The sequence below is a fragment of the Mya arenaria genome, chromosome 12, assembly GCF_026914265.1.
Source record: "Mya arenaria isolate MELC-2E11 chromosome 12, ASM2691426v1".
Taxonomy (NCBI): Eukaryota; Metazoa; Mollusca; class Bivalvia; order Myida; family Myidae; genus Mya; species Mya arenaria.
The window spans coordinates 43,628,159-43,653,163 of record NC_069133.1 but is presented as its reverse complement, the minus strand read 5'-3'; the positions used below and the strand labels follow the sequence as shown (position 1 = coordinate 43,653,163).

The 25,005-nt window shown below is 36.9% G+C and overlaps 1 protein-coding gene across 8 annotated transcripts in view; it reads left to right on the top strand.

Annotated features, from left to right (window-relative positions):
- The window catches only part of LOC128210356 (solute carrier family 23 member 2-like), a 47,954-nt gene extending 23,268 nt beyond the window's left edge, over positions 1 to 24,686 (top strand). For 7 of the 8 annotated variants that reach the window (XM_052914658.1, XM_052914660.1, XM_052914654.1 and 4 more), the window contains exons 2-12: positions 2,922 to 3,696; positions 9,149 to 9,306; positions 12,198 to 12,286; positions 13,331 to 13,395; positions 16,218 to 16,399; positions 17,407 to 17,527; positions 17,747 to 17,903; positions 19,181 to 19,434; positions 20,556 to 20,835; positions 21,328 to 21,423; positions 22,600 to 24,686. In XM_052914658.1, the coding sequence (XP_052770618.1) occupies positions 3,556 to 3,696; positions 9,149 to 9,306; positions 12,198 to 12,286; positions 13,331 to 13,395; positions 16,218 to 16,399; positions 17,407 to 17,527; positions 17,747 to 17,903; positions 19,181 to 19,434; positions 20,556 to 20,835; positions 21,328 to 21,423; positions 22,600 to 22,901 (1,845 nt within the window). In that variant the 5' untranslated portion in view covers positions 2,922 to 3,555 and the 3' untranslated portion in view covers positions 22,902 to 24,686. The remainder of the gene's footprint in view (positions 1 to 2,921; positions 3,697 to 9,148; positions 9,307 to 12,197; positions 12,287 to 13,330; positions 13,396 to 16,217; positions 16,400 to 17,406; positions 17,528 to 17,746; positions 17,904 to 19,180; positions 19,435 to 20,555; positions 20,836 to 21,327; positions 21,424 to 22,599) is intronic. The other variant, XM_052914662.1, reaches the window with a different exon arrangement.
- Positions 24,687 to 25,005: the final 319 nt, after the last annotated feature.

Here is a 25,005-nt window from a genome sequence, read left to right as displayed (position 1 = left end):
CAATTCGGAAGTGTCTACTCATTGTTACATGCCTTATTTCTTTTAATTTACCAATGGCAATGAATCAAAGCAGGGTTATACCATCTCATACAATTGGCTACGTTCCTTATTTATATGTTTTGAGGTTGAATGGTTTGTGGTTTCAAAAATATGCCGAACATACTAGATCTACTTTTTGTTTACAATTCCAACGCATTATTTGTACTCCTACATCAGATATGGTCACTTAATATCGAATACACAGTGGCTACGTTCAACTTTTTTCTAACGTTGCTTAATGTTAAGTAAACATGCGGAACTTTTTCTCCATATATGGTGCCTGGGGTCGTAAAGCACAATAATTCAGTGTTATTTCGCGTGAAAATTAGACAATTGACTATAAAGGAACTTTATTTAGAAGTCTGTAACCTACACATCCAAGGTTGTATACGATGAAAAGTGGCCGAGGTGTTCCGATTGTAAACAGAGATGTAAATGGAGAGGAAATCGTTCACTACGTCGGTTTATTACTATGTTTAAAGCGATAGCCTCAAAAGTCTTGAGATTATAATAAGGAATGGAATAGGATTTGTATTTTATTTTAATTTATGCCCTCAATGTAAAAATATATATATCAGCCTACTGCCCCGTGGTGTTTGTTGTTACAGAGTCCCAGTAACGAGGATCATTCGGAACTCCTCGGTCATTTTTATCGAGCACAACCTCGGATGTATGCCGGCACATTAGTAAAAGTAGTTCGTAAATGTTTAAATCATATCAGCAATTAAATGTAGTGTTTTAGCTTGTATTGATTGATCTAAATTTAAATTAATTGCCAGTTAAGTGTATAATTGCAAACATAATTAAGATTCCCTGGAATTAAGTCTCATTAAGTTCAACTGCTAAGTTAAATTACTACGCGATCTACTTGCAGCGGACTTAATCATACCGATTTCTGAGTATGTAAACCGTCCATATACATTCGAGGTTGTTTTCGATGAAATGGCCGAGGAGCTCCGAATGCAATAAGTGTATGCCCTAATATATACTAAGAGGATAATGGTTTGTTTCAGTGTGAGATCTTTATTTTTTTCTCACTAATTCAGCACCAAAGGCTATGTTTCACGAGTGACGTGGTGGTCACGTGGTGAAAAATATTGCGATGTTTTACTAAAACGAGCATTTTTTGATATATGCCTAAATAGGATATAATGTCATTTATTTTAAGTTTTTTAGAAAATTGCGCCAAATTGTACGCGAACTTAGCGTCATTTTTGGAAATGACGTCGTTAAAATTGGGTCCCAGCTCTATGGCTATGCGCGCGCAGTCGTTGGATTTGGAATTGAGAGCTGGCTAAATTTTTAAGACTTTATTTTTTTTATTTGTTATGCAGAGTGTCAAATGTATCATGACGAAAGAACATTTCGCTCTTTTTTTGAAACAATGTCGAATTCGAACTTACAATAACGGTCCTAATATTACAATAGCGTTTTGGTTTTTTTTGAAAATTTTCGGCATTGTTTAAGCGTTCAGCCATTCAACATTTAAGCTCAAATGAATGCTTTTGTTATATTATTTTATGAGTTGAAATATAAAGGTTTATTTTAAGATATGTTTAAACAAAAACTAACGATCATAAAACTTATTGCCATGACAACATCCGTTAGTTGAACGGCTATGCAAGATACGTAACCTTGTTTTTGCCTAGTTTGATTTATATTTTCTTTCTTAAATGAATGCTATGTTGTAGAAGTTCCTTTTTGTTCAAATGAATAAATTAGAAATTAGAAATTAAATATTGGTTTAAATATCATTTTCTTCTTTCAAAGTGAATCATTATAATTACAGTCGAACCCTGTTGGTCCGAACTCCCAGGGACCGGCGATAATACCAGAACAGAACAGAACAGAACAGAACAGAACAGATAATTTATTAAGACTTGTACAAAGTACATCATCTTCTTAACCATATACACATAATAATTGATAATACCCCGAGTCTCGGAAAACTCGAGCCAAGCGGGAATTGTGTTTACCTTCAGTATAAAGAAATCGGTCCTTCACATATATTTCGAACCAACGAGGAATTCGAGCCAAGCGATTTCGAGACAACGGGTTTCGACTTAATAATCAATTATCATTCAATATAAACACTTATTTTGTTTTCTCATATGTTATTCTAGAGTACACCTATTTTTCCTTTTAAAAACACGATTTCTATGATATTGAAACTACCGATTTATTTTCTTCAAACAATGACACAAAACAACATGTACAATGGATTAAAAGTCAACTCACGTTTGCTTATAAATGTAAACTGGCCTCGACAAAAGTATTTTTAATCACATTAATTAAGTAAAGTAAAACCGAAATGAAATGCTAAAGAAGAAATTTGAAACGCTTTAAACATTTCACTTGGCATTCCACTTAAAACCAGCGTACTGTTCAAACTAAAAACGACATGATGGTTGGCCCACATGGTAATACTTAAAAAAAAAGTTTTTATGAGGCTACACTTTAAACAATTGTTTGTTTGCGGTTAACCCCCCCCCCCACACACACACACAATTTGGGGAATGGGAATGTTTGAAATAGTTGTTTTTATCCAGTAGTATACACCCTATGTCAACTTATAACGCCCCTTTGTAGAAAAAAGATGGACTTCTTTTGATAACTCAGACGCCATGTTTTTTAAACGGGCCGATTTCACTGAGTTGGTCTTCTAACCGTTAAACAAGCATTTTTTAAAGATGGCCTAAAACGGTATCGTTACTACTCCTTGCAATCATACGGTGACAATACAAAGTATAACACAGATGTTTTCATTGACGGCATTATTATTTTCAAATATATCAGTTACTTATTTTGTCAAATTAACTTTAATATTATTAAAGTCACCAATATAAGAATCTATTTCAATTACTTTATTTTATCTTTAACAGGAATCACGACCAAAGCTTGGTGAACACGGCGACAGTACATCGGAAAAATGGATTAAATTAATTTCCAATTAAACGTATACCAAGTGGTTGATGTTTATCGAACCGTCAACACTTAAGCAAATTTCATTTATGTAAACAGTTTATGTGATACTTTGAAGAATATGACAGTATACGTTCATCGCCACAACTTTATTATATTTTTTTCTACGAATGTGATTATTTGCTAATTAACAGATATATTTCATCGTGATTTTATCGAAAATGTTAGCATTATCAGCTCGATAGTGATTTAAACAAAATAAGCATCTTATACACAGGAATCAATACATGTGATTTTAAACGAATGTGAAAGTGTTCGCGTACATCAATGCTTTTAATATTCGTCAAAGGGAAGCTTTTGTGAAGCGTTTTTTTTTTTAAAACTCGAATTCAAATTAAAATAAAGTGAGAGTCTGAATAATTATATATAAATTTGTGTTTATTGACGAATATGACAGTGTTCGTTGAATTACCAAAACTCGGAAGTGATTTCCCCACGCAAGCTTATAAGTGATTTTCGCAAGGTGTGAAACTTGTCTGATTTTAACCGAATGTCAAAAAATCGGTTGTGAACATTGAACATTTTCATTGAGTCATGGCTTCCCGAAATCAACGACCGGAAGATGCAGCATGCGAGATGGCACGGGAGGCTGAACCGGAAGGGCGGCCTGGGTCCGTGCTGTACGCCGTGGAAGATGTGCCGGCACCGCATCTCTGTTTTCTGTTTGGACTTCAGGTCAGAATTACATTCAAGATCATTAAATGATTTTCTTTAAATGTTTTTCTTAAACTCCAAGTGAATCGAATAATTATAAATTAAAGGAAACTTAGTCCGTTCGGGGAAATTTCGGTAGATATACTTTATTTTTAGTATGTATTTGAAACAATGCAGTCCTTACTATTACAGGGACTATTTCATGGTTTGTAAAATGCATTTTTAATGACTTCTTCATACGAAATTAAGTGTGGCAAATCGTTAGGAGTATGGAAATTAAGATACTGACCACTTGAACCCTTTAACAAACGTTGATATATTCTCAAATATTGCCTTTGAAGTCCACGATTTTGAAAAGCGTTAGTAGCGTGATTCAGCAAAAGTCTGTAGAGTGATTAGATAATTGATTTTATCACATGATGCTACAAATGTATTCAATAAATGTTAAAAATCCGCCAGCTGATGTACTAGTCCTTGTGGGCGAGTGGATATGGAAGCAGTTTCTGTTGTTGTTTTTCTTAACTGTACCGGCGCGGGTTCGGTCCTCACTTAAACTAGGTTTCTACATACTTTATCTGTATTTTTTTCACTGCAATTTCGGTATCAAAGAGTAAAACAATTACAATATACGTGTTTTCAGATGCGTTCACAAACAAACTCATGTTTGGTGCCCACACATGAGCAAAGCCCATTAAGCTCTGAAGTGAACACATAATATGACAACCTCTTTATTCAGCTTAACCTCATTGAATGACGGTTACGGCTCTCTTAATCCTTCATTCTATACGAATCATTACTATGAATGAGAATGTGAATAGGAACATTTGAGATTGTGAAGAAGTCGGCTGTCTGTGTGACTTAACTCAACTTATATTACGTTAAATATATTTGATCTCCATGGGTAGCATTTAAAACCGGCGTGACATTATATTTACTGAACGATTTAAAATCTACCTTTCGAAACTGATTTTTACAAAGGAGGCTTTATACAGAGGGAATACACTGATAATTGCATGGGCGGCTCAAGGTATTGACGTGAGAGGGGGGGGGGTGCTTACGGGCGCAACCTTTTGACATTCTCCTCACCCTCTAAACCGACGTTCATATGGTTTAAAATGTTGGCAGGGGGAGGGGGATTTTTTTGACAATTTAAGTCCGAAAGAATGCATTTCAAACGTATTTTATTACTCTGTTATCTCCGATAGTATGCATAGCATAAATGCTGAATTGGTGAGATTGACCTAGTGGTAAATGTGTCCGCCTCTCAACCAAGAGGTTGTGGGCTCGCTCCCCACCAGTGGTCTCAAGGCCTCTCAGAATGCATACCAGTAGTTCCCACCCAGAAAACGGAGTCGAGAGTCATTCATATATTGATAATTGCCAATGAGCTGAAACAGCTTTTAGTTTCTTTACCATGCAGCTTAAATAAATAAGAATAATAAACTGATTGCGTAAAATTATTGACATGTGTTTTACATTAAAATATAAACAAAAGAAACATCACGTAAAAAGTGAATTCTTCAGCCTTTTGTTTTTCTTATCCGAATAAAATATTGCTCGTGTACTAGGTTCAAAAATCAAAATGTGGAAATTACAACGTTTTCACGATTTTTCATTCTATGGTGTGCTTCAATTCGTGTTTAAGAAAAATGATCACAAAATATTTTGCTTTTTCATAATTTCCTGAATCTTTTTTTAACTTCTAGAATGTCATTGTGGTAACAGACCACACATGACTTCAAAATAGTTTCGACTTTGATAAGAGCAATAATTATGCTTAATTCCACTTGTTTGATTTTCACAATTATTCAAAATACTTTGAGATAAACATCGCCGGTGAAAGTCAGACTGAACGGCTCTTAAACCAAATTAAAAGTAAACTGGACTTTTGATTGTCACAGTGACCAGAACATAGGATTGGCCGAAGTAGGTTATTTGTTTAATAAATTATATTAAAGGGACTAGACACCAGATGACACACAAAAAAGTGTCTACCACTTTAATCCAAGTAAATTAAAAAAACCGTCGGTATTTGTATCTGTACAATTCACGTGATTTTCACTTGATAAATATGCACACGATAAACTTGAAAACCATTATGCGCTATTTGTAAGCAAGGACAGCGACAAAGTAATCTTTAAATCATGTAAAATGATGTACATGTACTATCGGGCCCACACTAGCTCGGTTGGACACTCCCAGGCTTGTTTTGATGAACGACTGTATTTGCCGATTTTGTGACCATTTTGTGTCTAGTCTCGCCACTTTATTAGTTTACATATGACACGCTATTATTATTATTATTATTATTATTATTATCATTATTATTATTATTATTATTATTATTATTATTATTATTTTTATTATTATTATTATTATCATTATTATTATTATTATTTTTATTATTATTATTATCATTATTATTATCATTATCATTATTATTATTATTATTATTATTATTATTATTATTATTATCTTATTTTACTACACTCACTCATTAGTATGCAGAACATACTTAAAATCATTAGTATGCAGAACATACTTAAAACACAGTTTACGTTTTTGCCGACAATTCTCGCCCCAGCCTATACCAGGGTATCCTCTCCATATTTGAATCCTCCTTTTTCATGTTTTCACCACTTATGTTATGCAAATATATATTCAAACGAGTTTATAAGTAGACAAATATTGCTGTTGTAAGACCACCTACACTAACTCATTAACATGCAGATCATACTCTACTTCTTGCTATTTTTTTTATTTTTTTTTAAGTTGTAAAACCATTCAAAAGTCGGTGTTCAAAAACATGAAGTCATACCAAATCATTTTCATGTTTAGCGACCGCGGAGGGATAAGTTTTGGGATTTCTGATCGAAAAAAACGTATGAATTGAAAAATACGAGGAAAGTCGAGGAAAGATGAAATTATTTCATTTTATATGATCAACGATCTTGCCGAATATGTTTAATTTATTTTAACTATTATATGGACTACTGAATACATTCAAGTGTTAATAACTTGCTTCATGCTTTGTACTTTATATTATAGGCATTTAATATCATAGAATGATGAATTCTGTGTGAGCCCCATGATCAACAGAATTGCATACAAGGTTTTTTTCCACTCAATTTTAGTGGAAATCTAACTTTATATGGAAAATAGTAATGAATGGACTAAGAAGGATCTGGAGTCTATATGCTAAATAGGATGCCACTAATTTAGTATTCGTTTCTTTCGGGGATTCGTTTGTTTTGTTCAGACAGAGAGATAGGTATTTGTACCATGGGTTGACGGTAAACATAAAAACGATTTGGTATGGCCTATTGCTGTGAAAAGACATAAAACGTTACTTGCAAAATACAACTGTTCGAAATTTACGACATATCAATTTAGCAAAATTTAAAAATTGGACTAAAAGATTTTTAGGTTAACTAGCACAGTCGTAAATTGTGAAGTACAATTTTGACACACAGACAAAAAAACAGACGGGCAGGCAATAAATTGTCACTTATGATGCATGGCATTCACAAGAACATTTCTAGGAATTGTTGACAAAACACATTGACAAAAACATCATCCTTTTTCTTGACATTATCAATGCTAACAAAATATGCATAATTGATGGGGGAAAAACATTTCGTCTAAATTTCGATATTAATTAACATTTGAAGAATTAATCATAAATTGCTGTTACATCTTAATTTTCCTCTTTTAAAATTAGTCATTTTCATTTGAAATAGACTTTGACATTATAAATTACTGCAACGATTTCTCTCAATGCAGCCTATAATCACCGCGTTATGACAATAAATATGATTAATTAACATTTATAAGAAATATTACATTATTTTAATTTTAAAGAAACTCGGTCACATTTTTCATTATAATTCATCAAATAAATTCTTTGGGTGTGATATGTGGAAATAGGGTTATTTAAATGATATTGTTTTAGCAAAAGTTCGAATTTGATCGTATTCTTAATAACTATTAAAATGTGCAGAAAATACTTTCTTTAGCCGATACGCTACTGAAAATTAAATCATTTTAGGCTTGGGTTTTTCAAAAAATTCCTTTCAAATGAGTAGTACGTCGTTGGTACGTTTTGTTCATAAACAGTAAAAAAAAGCAATTTCGGTGCCAGCACAATCTTAATGCGTATGACCCTTTAAAGTAAATTTAAAAACTTAGACTTCTAGATATCAAAACTGGAATTTGTTTTCCTATTTTGAAGTAACTGAAGCAAAGGGGACTTTTGTGACTATCTTGAGGGGCTTATGTCACTACCTTGTGCGAACAAAAGGGACAAATGTCACTATCTGGATCGGGGATATGGGCTAGAGGCACTACCTTGTGCGAACAAGAGGGACAAATGTCACTATCTGGATCGGGGATATGGGTTAGAGGCTCTACCTTGTGCGAACCAGGGGTGGGGGGGGGAGGGGTTAATGAAACTATCTTGTGTGAGAAAGAGAGCTAATACAACTACTTTTGGCGGGAAATGGGGCTAATGTCATTACCTTTTGCGACCAAGAGGGGCTGGGGCTATTATCCCTACCTGGTGCAAGAAAAGGAGGTTATATACATACTTTGTTCGAGAAAAGGGGGTTATGCCACTATCTAGTGCGGTAAAGGAGTCAGATGTTACTTCCTTGTGCGAACAAGAGGGAGTGGGTTATTTCACTACAGTGGGGGTATATGTAAAGCAGGCTAATTTCACTGTTACTACTTGGTGCGGGAACTGGGGATTACGCCATTTTCTATTGGGGGAAGCGGCTTTCGTCTCTATCTAGTGCATGAAAGGGGGCTTATGTCTAGTGGGTATACGGTAAGTGGCTTCTATCACTATCTAGTGCGGGGAAAGGGGGATAATGTCACTTTCTAGTGGGTGAAAGCGGCTTTCATCACTACCTAGTGCCGGGAAAGGTGGCTAATGTCACTTTCTAGTGGGGGAAGATGCTTTCATCACTATCTAGTGCCGAGAAAGGGGGCTAATGTCACTTTCTAGTGGGTGAAAGCGGCTTTCATCACTATCTCGTGCCGGGAAAGGGCTTATGTCACTTACTAGTGTGTGAAATGGCTTCCATCACTATCTAGTGCCGGGAAAGTTGGCTTATGCAACTATCTAGTGGAGGGAAGCGGCCTTTATCACTATCTAGTGCGGGAAAGGAGGCTTATGCCATTTTCTAGTGTGAAAAAGCGGCCTTTATCACTGTGTAGTGCGGGAAAGGGTGCTAATGTCACTATCTGATTCGAAAGAGCGTTTTTTAAATATAATTATATCCTGGGAAAGTGGCTTTCATCACTATCTGGCGCGGTGACGTGTCATTTCGGGAAAGTGGGTACTTTCAATTTATGATACTTGTACTTCATGATAGGGTAATATTACTCTGCAGGTGCGGGTCAATGGGCTTACATTAAATGACTGTTTCATGGAACTTTTAGCATAGCCAGAGTTTGTTGTTGTTTTTTTCAGCAAGCTATTATGTGCATTGGCGGCTCGCTGTCCATTCCATTCATAATTTCCGGTCTGATTTGCGCAAGTGATATGCCGGAAGTGACATCAGAACTGCTCAGTATTACAATGTTTATGTGCGGCGTAGCGACCTTGCTGCAGATTATTTTCGGAATAAGGTATGCTAAGATACTGTGTTGAGCGGATTTCCAAAGTATTTTTCAGTATTCCGTTGTTTTTATTGTTGTGTTATCCTTTAAACTATGCTATAATAGAATAACACGATTTCATTAAAACAACTGAAACCTTACTTTTTGGAACCAAAAGAACTGAAATCCGGTGCACTGGGTCGACCATTGGGATCTCCTCGGCCATTTTTATCGAAAACAACCTCGGATGTATATGGACGGTTTACATACTCAGAAATCGGTAGGTTTAAGCCCGCTGCAAGTAGATCGCGTAGTAATTTAATTTAGCAGTTAAACTTTATGACTTAACTCTTTGGAATCTTAATTATATTTGCAATAATAAACTTTACTGACAATCAATTTAAACTAAGATCAATAAATATAAGCTAAAACAATACATTCAATTAATGATATAATTAAAAAAAATACGAACTACTTCTACTGATGTACCGGCATACATCCTAGGTTGTTTTCGATAAAATTGGCCGAGGTGTTCCGAATGTCGGTCGGCGATTCCGTTCGTTCCAAAACTGTCAAGCACACCCATTACATATTTTTTTTTAGTTTAGGCTGGGTGGGGGTGGTGTAGGTTCGAATTGTTATGGGGAAAGTGGGAATGCGTTATTAAACTTAATAGAACAAATGCAAGGGACCCATACGACCTTGACCGTTAAATCCCAAACAACGGATAAAATAGTACAAACATTAGTAGTGATAGTATCATGACTTCCATAGCTTTTAATATGCTGACTGTTAACCATTTATAGTCATAACGCCAGTAATCATAAACTCTACGAGTCTACGGGCACCTGGCGCCCCCATCCTTCCCTAAAATCGTCCATGTTTACTTTTTATTTTAATAAATAAATCTCCCCTATAATAATTTAAACCAAATAAATTTCGCTTTGGATGGAAGTCAAAAGGTTAAGCCCCAAAGTTATGTCTTCCTCCAACCTTAAATCCTAGAACCGCTCCCGCATAGGGCATTGACCTTAGACTCGACTTAAGCCTTATCTGAGAAGCTTGTTCAGCACCTTCAATAGGTGTTATCTTACTTTAGGTCACTGAACACTTAAAAATATATAAAATTAGATGTACGTGAAGTTAGCGGCCTAGCGGCCTAGCGGCCTAGCGGCCTAAAATGGTTTCCTATTTCAAAGCATGTATAGATGCATTTTCTTCTAAAACAATGATATATTAACTGTTTTTATGCACAGACTATCACTCTGAGGCGATTATCAACATTTTTTTCAAAAACGTCGATAAAGCAGTCAGCTAATTCAAAGCAGTAAACATGCATTTTCTTCTAAAACAATGACATATTAACTGTTTTTATGCACAAATTAACACATTGAAGCGATTATCAACATTTTTTTTCAAAATCGTTGATAAAGCAGTCAGCTACATCAAAGCATTAAACATGCCTGTTTTTCTAAAACAATGATGTATTTACTGTTTTTATGCACAAATTATCACTCTGATAAACCATAAATTTGTCATTTTTTTAGAAGAAAAGGCATGTATAAATGGTTTATAATAGAAACCAATTTTAGGCCGCTAGGCCGCCAGGCCAATAACTTCACACCGCTAGGCCGCTGAAGTGCTCGATCGACTTTTTTGAAAAAATGTTTATAATTGCTTAAGAATGATAATTTGGGCATAAAACAGAAAATATATAAAAAATATTAGAAGGAGAGGCATGTTCACATGCTTTGAAAAGCTGACTGCTTGTTCGACTTTTTGAAAAACAACTGTTGATATTCGCCTCAGAGTGATAGTGTGTGCTTAAAAACAGTTAATATATCACTGTTTTAGAAGAAAATGTATGTATACATGCTTTGAAATAGGATAGCATTTTAGGCCGGCAGGCCGCTAGTAAAATTAGTTCAAGTGAATGAACAAACACTGTCAAGAGAATAATGACCTGACACGACTATTTGTTTTTGCTAAACAAAGTGGAAATTTACATTAATGGCCTTTTTGCTTTTAAAGGGACACTGTATTTGTCTGCTACGTAAATTGTAGTAAAATTTAAAATAAAGTCAATAAATGTATCTGTATTAATCACGTAACTTTTAAATGCTAAATATATACACTATAAACTGGGAAACAATTATGCGCTATTTTAAGCGGGTAAATTCAGCTATGACATCGACGAAATATTCTTTTAATCGTTTAAATGATGTATTTTCGGCTTCATACTAGTTCGTATTGATAAATGTAGACTTGTTTTGAGAAATTACTGTATTTGCCAATTTTGGATAATCTGGTGTCTAGTCCCTTTAACTCGTGTAACTTATGATAACTTTTATAACTATTGAATAACACTAAAATATAATCATGGTAATCGACACCATTAATCGGCAATGATAATATTTTACTGAACGAAAAATACTACATGCACATGTTAATTAACATTTTCTCTTAGTTTCTGGTCGATTCTACAAACGTTTTAATGAAAGTTGACTATCGTAATGCATAGACATTCGTTCTTACTGTAGTGCTTATTATTGCAAAGTGTGATAAAGGGGGCTGCCTTGACCCCTTTACCAGTTTAATCTGATCTATTTTTCAACGATTTTGAAACAAGCTACATTGTATTACAGCATAATATTAATGACTCTCGTTGGCACAATGCTACGCCAGTGTTGTCTTGTGCAGTGGGAGAAACCGGAGTACCCGTAGGAAAGACACTCGTCAAGTTTGGTGACCACAAACCAAACTCACGAGCCCCCACGCTTGGAATCGTACCCCTTAAACGTTTTGTGAGAGCGAGTGTGCCAACCACCGTGATCACCCCTTCATTCAACAATTGACAGGGCATGGGGATGAGGGGAATGCATAATAGAAAAAAAAACGTATTTTTCTTGACTATTTTTCAGGCTAGGCATTGTCCAGGGTGGCTCCCACACGTTTGTAGCCCCCATTGTGGCAATGATGGCGGTGGATAAGTGGGCGTGTCCGGAAACAGGTAGGCCCGATGGGAAGGGTGTAAATGTGCTAAGTGCGTGGCGGGATGGGTCAGGGGACTCTAGGTTTTCCTACTAGGAATCATTCTGGGTTGTGGATACCTTTATGGCCACTATGGCGATGCACAATTAAGCGTTTCCGGAAATAGGTCGGCTAATTGTGTGTCGGGAATAGTGCGGGTACGAGAAGGTTAAAGTACAGGTTTCGTACCATGCACGACCAAACATAGAGGCGTTTCGTACCATGCACGACCAAACATAGAGGCGTTTCGTACCATGCATGACCAAATATAGAGGCGTTAGCTCTGGGAGCTAAATACAGGGGAGAAAACAGATCTCGTGCCATTCCAGACAGGCGCGTAGCTGATTGTACGCAAAAACGCAGTTGCATGATGAAAATTTGACAGATCGAAGTTTTTGTCATACAAAAAAAACAAACAATTAGAAATAAAAACCGAAGGGGTAAGGGGGTGAAGGGGTTAATATGCTGCCCGTCATCGATCTGTGTAATCCAAAACTGGCCCTAGCTACGCGCCTGCCTGACCTGACTCGAAAAGCTGATTACCGCAAAAAATGCCCGAATGGGATATGGTATTCATTGTTGAATGGGTTTTAAAATGTTAGAATTTGTTAATTATTGCTTTGTAATTAATTTTCGGGGTAAAAGGTATCCAACTTACATATACGCTGATTTTGGATGTAAAGGTTTTGTGTTCAGATTTTTAAAAAAAAAATATATATAATAAACATTGTATTTTGACCTTCAAATTTGCAAAACATTTCACTTACGTCCAATTTCGGTTGAAACAAATGGCAAATATACAAGTTGGAATAACTTTACATGCGCGTAGCTAGGGTCAATTTTGGATTACGCAGATCGATGCCTTGGGGTATATCACCCCCTACTCCCCTTCGGTTTTAATTTCAAATTCGTTGGTTTAGTTGGTATGACAAAAAAGTAATTATTAAAATGTCAGATGTTCACAAAACATCTTTTTAAAATTCTAATTCAATAAAATATATAGCGATTTTTTGTTAATTTGAAGGTGCCGTAGGAGTAAATGGAACAGCCATTGACAGGGAAGAAGTCTGGCAAAGCAGAATGAGGGAGGTACGTACGCTGCTCCACTCAGAACCATTTCACACAGACAAATGTCCTGGATAATTGTCGAAATTGTAAATCTTGGACACCATTCGAAATATGATTGTATACATATAAATATATTGCAATTTGCAACCAACTTCACGTGTCATACCATAGATAACGTCATAATGTTTGCCGTCATATTTCCCGCTTACATAACATATAGTGGCACATGTAATCAGTTTGTGTATACCACGTGAAAGATTACGTCATATATGCTACGTCGGAAGGCAATATTTTGCTTAAAATGAAGACTTAAAACAAAGATAACCTTTCTTTTACGACGCTATTTTAAATGTAACAAAGGGCAGTCTATGCCGTCTAAAGAGCCCAGCCTTCGTTTTATTACCGGAGTTTAATTAGATGATAATTTTCCTCAAACACTTCGACAAACCTGTCTCCAAAATAATGTTTTGACATTGCTCCGTCAGACGGCTGTAATGTAAAAAGGTTTGTCGAAGTCTTTTAAGGAACTAAACTCTCGATCAAACTCTGGTAAAAGACCGACCGTGTCATGTTTTGTGGAAGTAAGGAGTTGAACAGATTTTGCTAAGAAATATTTTATTTGATTTTGGATAAAAAAGCATTCACATTCTTTTGGAAAAATCTGTTAATATTATTACTTTCTTTTGGCGTCAAAATGCCCAAGACTACCTTTTCAACAATGTCTTGATGCTATCTTTTCAAATTAAAAAGTTATTCAAACAAATAATGGAAAGCAGTGGATGGAATTCATTACCTGGTTACAATGCAAAAATATTTTGTTTAAATAGCTGCAATCACCACAAAGACTTAAGATTGGGTAGTTCCTATAAATATGACTCATAAACATATTCATTTTGTATTAAGACATTTCCGGAAAAACGTAAATGCTTTCGTAAATATTGCTCAAATGTTAATTACAGCTTTACATGTTGCAACGGATATATGAATTATGCTTGCTAATCATTGAACCTCAAATCTAAATAAAAATGGATTTTTTTAAACATTTAATTTGGTCCTTAAAACGACGTTTGTATTGTGGCCGGCCCTAAACTGCTTTAATGCTGCCACAGTCGTTCATTGGTAGTCACAGAGACAGAGTTAAAGTTGATCAACAGCAAATTTGTCTACCGGCCAACGGCAAATTTGTCTACCGGTCAACGGCAACTTTGTCTACCGGCCAAAGGCAAATTTGTCTACCGGTCAACAACAAATTTGTCTACCTTTAAAGCACGTATTTTAATGATAACAACCAGTTCAGTGCTGTTTATTTTCAGTTTGTTCTGTTGTTTCTAACTACACGTATATATAATTGAATTCATCTAGAACGATTGCATAAATTCTATCACACTGAATTGGCATTTGCGTACCAAGTTTTAGTTAGAGTTTATTTTTGGTCTACTTAACATTAAACCTGCAAACCGAGCACAGTCTGTCGCCAATTTAATGGTTTAGAAGGCAAAACATAAACATGAACTATCTAAGTGTCAACGCAAAGTGTCTCTATCCTTGCCATCGCGCATTAAAGATCGTCAATATAATCAACTTTTTAAAATCAATTAATTACTAAATGAAAGTTGGTGTTAGTGTCGTTAAATGCTTTATTAATGATTAGATCAGACTCCCTCCGACGACCAAGCGTGACATGACACTAGGTGGAAGTTAATGACATCAAGGAAGGTCTTTCTGATTAAGAATGGGCGAAGCGAGCGTAGCGAACGAGCTCTTTGCTAAATCATTTAGATTATACTACAGGTCATCCAACTTCAGTCAACGCTAAATCTGAGACAGGGAGTTTGTATCTGATGAGTAACAATAGGCAGACCTTTAAACACTCGCGAAAGATTATGTTCTTTATGCTTAAGCCTAATACTCAATGATTGCCTCAGCATCTGCAATTTCATTGGCTAAAAATGTAGGTTGTATTCTTAACTGATGTCTCGTTCGACAGACTTACCGCACGTTTTTTTTTCACGCCACCGCTCCTCCGAACGGAAATATAAAAATCTGCGATCTGTTCTTTTGTCAGCACTCTGATATGACTGGTTTGCAGATATTTACGCAAAAAATGGCTCATTCCAAGACGAAAAGTAAAAACGTTTTCAAAACGGTATATATCTGTGAGAGTTAAGCTGAATATTCCATTGGGTATTTTCCTTGTACTAACACTCAGAAGGGTGACCAAAGTTGTTACATTTCAGATTTATCATTAAATATGATTATTATATAGGATCCGCTCCTCTTTTTGAACTAAATGTTAAAAATTAAATTGTGAACACTCGATCCACTCTTTCGCGGCCAAATTCCGTCGAACAATGTTTTAAATTGATATGGCCTAAAAATTAAAGGGGATATGGACCAGATGGTTTAAAAATCGGTAAATACAGTATTTCCCCAAAACAAGCCTAGAACTGTTAATGTAGGAGGAAGGAGCTAGTAGGAAGCCCCCCCCCCCCCCCCGGTATAATGGTTAAAATAATAACCGTAACAACCATGTTGCTGTCTCATCTGTGTTTTCCCTTTTAAAATAACGTATAACGGTTTCCCAGTTTAAATCTGATCGGTTTATGAGTAACAATAAATATACCGACGCTGTTTTCAAACCTTCTGTGATTTACGTGGCAGACAACCGTAGTAAATTTAGAATTTGAAAACTGCGAAAGATGCATATGTCGTAAACGATTGTATACATCAGTAAGTTCACAACGATGCCAATGTTATATAAGTTTTTTTATACTTTTCTTTTTGCAATTGAATCATCTGGTGTCCAGCCCCTTTAAAACATGCTGTCCCTTATTCTTTTACAGATCCAGGGAAACCTGATGGTTGCATCGTTGACGCAAGTGTTTCTTGGCTGTACGGGGCTAATTGGAGTCCTAATGCGTTTTATCGGACCTCTCACTATCGCCCCGACCATCTCGCTTATCGGCCTCTCTCTAACTGGCGTCGTTATAGAATTTAACAAAGTGCACTGGGGCGTCGCCTTCCTGTGAGTAGAGTCTACGTGTTTCTAACTAGATATTCTATACTCTCCCTTTAAGGACAATGAGGAGATTAGCCCGGTATGGCGATAACAGCCCCAATTGTCGCATTTCCTTGAGTAGGGCTTGTGTGTTTTTTAAATAGATATATATCAAATAAGAGGTTTATTACCGATTAAGAAGGGCCGGGCATGATTATGGGCCAGATAACAATAGCGACCATCTCATCATTGCTCCTGCCATATCGCTTCTTCTTCGCGTCGTCGAGTTCAAAAAGCTACATTGGGGCGTCGCCTCTCTGTGAGTAGGGCATGTGTTTTTTTAATGAGATAGATCTGCATGTATATGTATACTAACGGGTTGTGAAGGGCCGCACAGAGCAATAGCGGCCCTCTCAATATCGCCACGTCCATTGCTCTACAATCAACAGTTGGGCGTCGCTTTTCTTCGAGTACAGAACCACTTGTCTCGTGTTAATAAATAACACGTAAAACCCCTATTGTTTTATTACAATTAAGTTTTAGTACTCGAAGCTAGCTCACCCATCAGCAATCGACATTCAGCTCGACTTTCAAAATGACGAAGTCCTATTGTCGAACGGGCTCGGCATTCAGTTAGACCTTCGGCTCAGCATTCAGCTCAACATTCAGCTCGCATTCAAAATGCCTAAGTCCTATTGTCGAACTGGCTTGGTAATCATTTAGACATTCAGCTCAACATTCAGTTCGATATTCAAAATGACGAAGTCCTATTGTCGAACTGGCTCGAGGCATTGAGTTAGACGTCCAGATCAACATTTAGAGACAAACTGCGAATGTCGAGCTGGCCCGTCATTCACTTCGACATTCAAATGACAATGTCCAAATATCGAGCGCTGACAAAATGGCAAAAGGTCCGAATGTTGAGCTGCCCTGTCATTTGGCTCGACGTTCAGCTCAACATTCCTACGAACGATCCTAGATATACGATCCTAGATACAACTCTGTTATCTGACATTTAGCGTTGTAATTTTCAGAGCCATGGCACTAACGCTGATGTTCACGCTGTATCTAGGGGGCGTACGGGTACCATTTCCGGGTTGGACCCGGATCAAGGGCTGTCACATGATCAAATACCCGCTCTTTCAGCTGTTTCCGGTACGGGCATCCGTCTGGTTTGTTTAATTTGTGGTGTAATAGTCTACTCTTTAATACTTTCAAATGTTATGATCATATGACTGTATTTTTAAAGTCACTGAACCTTTTTACATGTACTTGCCTTTTCAATTCATTGATGCTACTAATAAATAATGGGAGATAATTACTTATGATTATAATAATACTTCACAGAGATAACTTCCCTTGCCTGTGTTTTAGGTGATCCTGAGTATCTGCTTCAGTTGGCTGTTCTGTTATATCTTGACGGTGACGGACACGTTCACCACCAACAGCACACTTCCGGCGTACCAGGCGCGAACAGACGCGAGGCTTGACGTCCTCGAGCGGGCGCCATGGTTTTACTGGCCCTACCCCTGTAAGAACGAGGACCGCAATGGCCGTTTTTTTAATGTTTTGTTTTTTGTCTAGAAACATATTTAAAACGTTTATTAATCATACTGACCGTTTGACTGTCCGTCTTGTGAACTTGGTCCTATTTAAAACACGCTTCCCCCACCTAAAAGGTTTCCTAGAAAGCTCGTGTCTGATGTACATTCAAGTAGTCTTGAGACACAAGCCATTAATCGGCCATTAGTTAATTAGCTATTTTACTGAATAAGTATTTTAACTACTTATATTTAATCCAGACAAATCACTGCTTACATTTGTTCAATGACCCCCACTGTTGGGGTAGACAATACACAGTTATATCCCTTGACCAATGGAGTATGAATTTGAAATACCTTCAGTCTTTCTATAGTAGGTACACTAATGTCCTCTCATTGATACAATATTGCCACCCTCGCTGCTCACATTGTACTATAGTTCTTAACCATTTAAAATATTTTGTTGTTATATCGCACATGTAATGCACCAGTCAATTGAAACCACGCCCCCAGTTCTTGGGAATAGCGGGGACTTTGACTTTCTGCCCAGCCAATCCCAGGTTTAATCCCCGTCCTGCGGGGACAAACTGCTGGTAAAATCCCCACCAAATGCCCCCGCGTCCCGGGGACATCCTAGGTAAGGACCATTCCCCGCGTTTATGGTACGATAACAAAACCACTGCATTCACCCGGCACTGCGGGAACACCTGGAAGGTAAACACGGCCCATTTCCCCGCTATTCCCGGTATACCTCGGACCTTGGGGGGGGGGGGTGCGTGGTTACGGTTGACTGGTGCATAAATGTTCATCATAGCGTGATTACGTCAAGGGTGCATATTCAAACAGTGTTTGATCGAACGTCAAGATCACACAGAGAGCTCTTGTACTTTTAAACCACTGACAAATGTCAATATAACATTGTTCATAAGGAACGAAGTTTCGTACACGGTGCAATATTTCAAGGTCAATATCACGCTTAGTGGTCAAGGTCACGTTTCCCGTTTATTTTTTTCTAATGTTTTAATCTTTTTATGAAAGAGATTTATTGGTGTCTTAATTCCCTGATATACACTGAATTTAGTACAAATTGCAAGATTCCAACAACGGTGATTTAAGGTCAAGATCACTCATTGGGATCAAGGTCACGTTTCCCGTATTTTTTTCTTCTTAAAATGTAATCGTTCTATCGAAAAAATGCCTTGAAGATCTCATCCCATGATATAGACTCAATACAGTAATTCCTTTTTGGGCGAACCTTTCGTTTCAGTTCAGTTCGGAATACCGAGCGTCAGTGCCGCCGGCTATGTCGGTCTCCTTGCAGCCACTCTGTCCTCTATCATAGAATCCATCGGCGACTACTTTGCGTGTGCCCGGATATCAGGGGCGCCACCCCCGCCCGCGCATGCTGTCAACAGGGGGATCGGCATTGAGGGCCTCTCTAGTATCGTTTCCGGTCTGGTAGGGGCGGGCCATGGAACCACATCGTACAGCGGAAATATTGGAGCTATCGGCATCACAAAGGTTCTCATACATGAACACGATAATGAATGTATTTTATAGCATTCAATAAAAACATTTAAGTGTATATCGCCACGTTAAAGCAAAAGGCTCTTATTGACCGATATATACACTTCACTCTCACCTTCAGTTTATGAACACTTTTGAAGTAAGCATGCACGAGAGGTCAGTATTTGTTTTCTATACGGAGTTACTTTTTTCTTAAGAAGTGAGTTTTAAAGACAAGGTACTCACACAGTGACACTTAGAACTGATTCCATCAAACTGCTATTGTTGTTAGGTATGCAACTTTATAGCCGCTCACCACCCCTCGGCCAGCCGATTGGCGCACAAGAAAAGCTTAACCAGGAACAACTTCAACGCTCACCTTTTCCTTGTTATTGTTGTATAATTTTATCAGATACGATCGCGAATTCCTTGTTTCTGTTGCATATTTTTTTTATCAGAAACGATCATACTTTCGAGCAACACTGCTTAAGATTTGCTGCTGCACTACAAACAGATGAGGTCTTAGGGCTTTTAAAGTCTGCCCGCGTCTATTGGCTGCATGATGGCTTGACCACACAGCCCCCTCGCCGTCCTTGTGTAGTTAAAAGGTCAATTAAGAAACCGAAAGGATGTAATGTACCCTTATTATTGAACGCGGTTTAAAGCATGGCAGAGCAGTTTAGACCCAAAAAGGTTGCTGTGTAAGAAAGATAAATGACATCTTAAGCGTTACATCACCGAGAAAATAAAAGAAACCGGTTAAATTGTCGCGGCGCCTTGGTGAATTTACAATGTTTTACCCAAGGAAGGCTCAGACCGGATAATCAGTGCCTCAGAGTGCCGTATAAATGCGACACAATTATCTTATGAACATGAACACTTTGTTGAAGACGAAGCTTCATCAAAATCTTGATCCGCTAAACCTTGATGCATATTGCTTCCTTTACTACGAGGAGATATAGGAGATACTCTTTAACCCAGAAATGCATCCATTTTTCCAGTTAATTATGACTAACCATTTAGACAGCGCGGCATTGAATCCGATATTATGTGGGGAAATGGACAAGCTTTGGTGATCCTTTTGGTAATCCCTGACCTCACAACCGTTAGCGAATACATATCTCCAAATATTTCAGGTAGCGAGCCGCGCGGTCTTTTTGACGGCGGGGGGTATTCTAATTGTGTGCGGCGTCGTCGGCAAGTTTGGGGCGGTCCTGTCTCTAATACCCGACCCCGTCATCGGAGGCACCCTGACCGTGCTGTTTGGGATGGTGTCGGCCGTCGGGATCTCCACCCTTAAGTATGTGGACCTAGACTCTACCCGGAACCTCACTATCCTGGGAACCTCCCTTTTACTTGGACTCATGGTTCCGCAATTCATCAATGATCCAAATAATGCCGCGGCCATTGACACAGGTATGGCCAAACTCTTCGCAGTGGTTACTATCCATTGTTGTACAGTTCGAATTTCAATGGAAGCACCTAAACCATTTTCCATCAAAAACAATCTTGGATGTATATGGGTGGTTTACAATGTCAGGCATCTTTACATTTGATTACCCTGTATGTAGATCACAGAGTAATTTCGATTAAGCAGTTAAGCCTAAGGACTTGATTGAATTATGCAATAAAACACTTGAATGGTAATAAATTTGAACTTCAAATTACACGTTAAAATACTACAATTAGTTAATTGAAATTATTATTACTTTAACGAACTACTTTTACTAATGCACGGGCAAACATCCGCAGCACGTCGTATGGCGGAGAAGACCGAGGTGTTCCGATTTGTGCGTCACTTCGTTGTTTGTCGCAGGGCGTTTATTGACCTTATTTTGCCATGTGTACACACCTTAGGTTTAGTTTAGTGTCCTTATGTTACCACGATCATATATGTTCACTTTGCAGGATCCGAGGAGCTGGACCAAATGATCAGGGTTATGCTGGGAACCGCCATGTTCGTCGGCGGCTTCGTCGGCTGCTTCCTTGATAATACCGTGCCAGGTAAGACCACAGTTACTTGGTATTTGGACAGCATTTTTGGCCAGTCGAGCTATCTCAGGATTGGAGCGTTTGGTCCCTAGAGTGATCTCTTGGACTGAGAATCATAAATACATAATAACACATAATAAACAAATAATCCACTTTTAGTCGTATATTTTTACATATTAAATATTTAAAAAAATTCTACAATGATAAAGATTGTATAAAATTTAAAAATATTTAATATGTAAAAATAAACGACCAAAAGTGTATTATTTGTTTATTATGTCTATCATAGAGTACTAAAACACATTTTTTTATTATTCTCAGTCAAAGAAATCAGTCTAGGAAAATTGCTCGAATCAGGTAGCTCGACTGGCCAAAAAAGCTGTCCAAATACCAAGTAACTGTGGGTAAGACGTCCAAGTGTAGGTCAAAAGAGGAATATTGATTGTTTCAGTGTATGATCGCAATATATTTCACCAAACGAGCCGCAAAAAGTTACATTTCGAGTTCGGAAATGACGTCGTTGAAATTGTTTCCGCTGAAGTTTGTTTTGTGCGTGAGAACGGGCTAAAAAAACAGTGGAAACAATTATGAAAAACATTTTCTGTGATTGAAACAGTGATTTTTTTTTATTTTACTGATATATCTCTATAAACTACCGGAAAATATGTGATACAAAGGTGTTGTCGCTTTAGAGACGCTTCAATTACTTCAAAAGGAGGTTACATTTGAAGTATATGTATTGCCACTTCCATGATAATCGGTTTTGGTATCGACTGCTCTATTAACCACAACTTGCTAGGCATATCTTTGTGGGTCAAAATTGTTGTACTTTAATCACACAGATTTCTAGATATCGTTATAATGGTTATACACATTAAGTGACGTCGTTAGCGAAAACGAATCATAAGGAGAAAAATCATGTTGGTGTTTTTTGCGAGATTACGTGCCTCGTGGCAATTATAGCTAGTTTTACATACATTTTCGAAAAGGTTCTTTAATAATTTGTACACATTATTATTTGTTTGTTTCTTAATCCTACTTCTTGGTTAAGTCTTTTAGTGTTATTACCTTGTCTTATTTCGAATATTCGTGTCGCTTGAGAAAAAAAAAATGGTAACTAGTATATTGTGGATTGTGCTTTTACTAGTTATTTAGAACATTGTTTTAAAAATAGACAATCACTTCCAGGGACGCCGGAGGAGCGCGGTATCCTATCCTGGCGTCAGAATTTAGCCGCCGAGAATTCCATCTACAACAAAGACTCCAACATGTACGATCTTCCCTTGGTCACTAAGTGCTTCCGGCGGGCCGGATGGTGCGCCTATATCCCCATCTCCCCATCATTCGACAAGGATGTGTCTCTGATCTGTCAGAAGTGTTGCTGCTGTAAGAACTCCAATACAGATAATACCGGTCCAGAAAAATACGCGTATGAAAACTCTGTAGATGTTGAAGTGCCAGTTGTGCAACAGAATGGAACGAAAATGTGACGTAATTCAAATAACAAAATATGACGTGGTGAAACCTGTGACGTATTTCAAATACCGAATTGTGACGTAATTCATATAACAAAATGTAACGTAGTGCAAAAAGCAAAGTGTGACGTATTGCAAAAAGCAAATGATCAGGTAATTTTGCAAAATGCAAAATTCAAACTGTGAAGGAAGTGCTAAAGAAACTAATACTAATGTTGTCAGCCATTTCGAAAGTAGCTTCCTAGTGACAGAATGGCTGGCTTTATAAAAACATTCCTGATTTGATTTTTTGTAAGTAACGGACACAAACGTCTTATACGCGCAACGTTAAATTCTTACTTGCAATCGATCGCCTGAAAGCAAGTAGCAGAAAATGACATTTCGGTAGGCCAAGTGTGTCAGCCCTCCTCCACTGTTTATTTTAATCCATGTCAACTCTTGTAGTGTGTATAGAAATGATAAATTGTCGGTGAAGTTCTACATTTTTTATGTAATTTTCTGCTGCATTTATTGTGAAAAGTTAGTTAATTGAGCCATTGAATCATGTTGCGATTGCTCCAATGTTTCTGACGCGATGTAAACGTCATATTTTAACTTTATTCGGGGAATGTAACTTCAAGATGGTGTTGCAATTTTAAAAAAGTTAATCGGCAATGGGCACAGTATAGTTTTACACTTTATAGATGCACAAAAGAAAGGTATTGATTTTGATATATTATAATGTTTAACTATTTGATTTTAACATGATTTTTGCAGTTTGTATAAATGCATTTTTTTGCGTAGTGTTAACCAATAGTGTGCCTCTTTTAAATCGATAATTTAGCCTTACAATGCTTTGTCGACAACATGTCTGACTGGTCAGTGTTTATTTCAGGAATGAATTTTCGGACTCCACACACTTTTACCAGCCCAAATGCGTTCATACCTCGATAATGAAGTCAATCATTCCTTTCATTTTCACCAAAAGTTCAATATTTCTTACCATAATTGTTAAAAAAATACTTTCATTTGAGAATACCTTTTAGTAATTTCTTTTCACCCATTCTGTAGATGGATCGACCCGACCGTCACATGGAACACTTTATTAAATGACGTCATACAAACGCGAGAAAGAATATAATTATTTCATAGTTGATACGTCAAATTACTTTTTAACGTAAAATTAAAACGCTAATAATAGCAATAATCCTAACAAATCATAAATGATAATTTTTCGACACATTGTTTGAAGTTGAGGTGAAAATACATGTAAATATATGAATATAAGTAAGCTGGTGACTTCTATATATGAAACTTATTTTAACTTCGCCCAGTACTTAGATACGATATGCTACAACGTAGAGGCGTGACGCACTACGTGTGCGGGTTCATCTACGTATGAACTACTTTTTGAGTCTCACGTCATCAAGATATGTGTTGTATGTATGCATAATTAATACGAAATCCAAAATGTTATGTCATATGACAGAATATAAATTATATCTTAACTGCTTGTTCAGAACGTTGTTTATGAACCTGATCTCTTATAATGAAATGCTATAATACATAAACCACTGAAAGGTTTTTGTGCATTTCATGTAATTTATTTCATATCATGCGGGTATGAATAAGTTTTTTTTTGCAGAAAACATATCATTCAATCTCTGGACCTTATAAATAAAATACAAAAACTTTGTATACGAAACAGTGGATATGAATTTAAATAATTTCAAAATTATTATTTTGTGCATCTTTATGTCCTGAATTTAAACTTTTTAAGATTGTAGATAGTGTATATTAATAAAACTGTATATTAAAGCAGCCTTTTTTATTTTTTAATCTCGATCGATCAAAATGAGATTAGTTTCAGTACCGGTCACAATGTCTCAAAATATCCATAACGTTTTTGATTATATCAAAAATACTTCTAAATTTCATTTTTGAAAATCATGGCTGGCTATAAATTGAATTAATTCTTTAAACATTTTTTCCTTAGACACAAATGAAAAATAAAGAAGAAAACAATCGTCAGCACATTTGGGTTTGCGACCAGCGACCTCATCAACGGCGCCGGTGGGGACATATTCTTCATTGGGTTTCATATAACGTATACTTCGTTCATTTGTCAACAATTTACTGC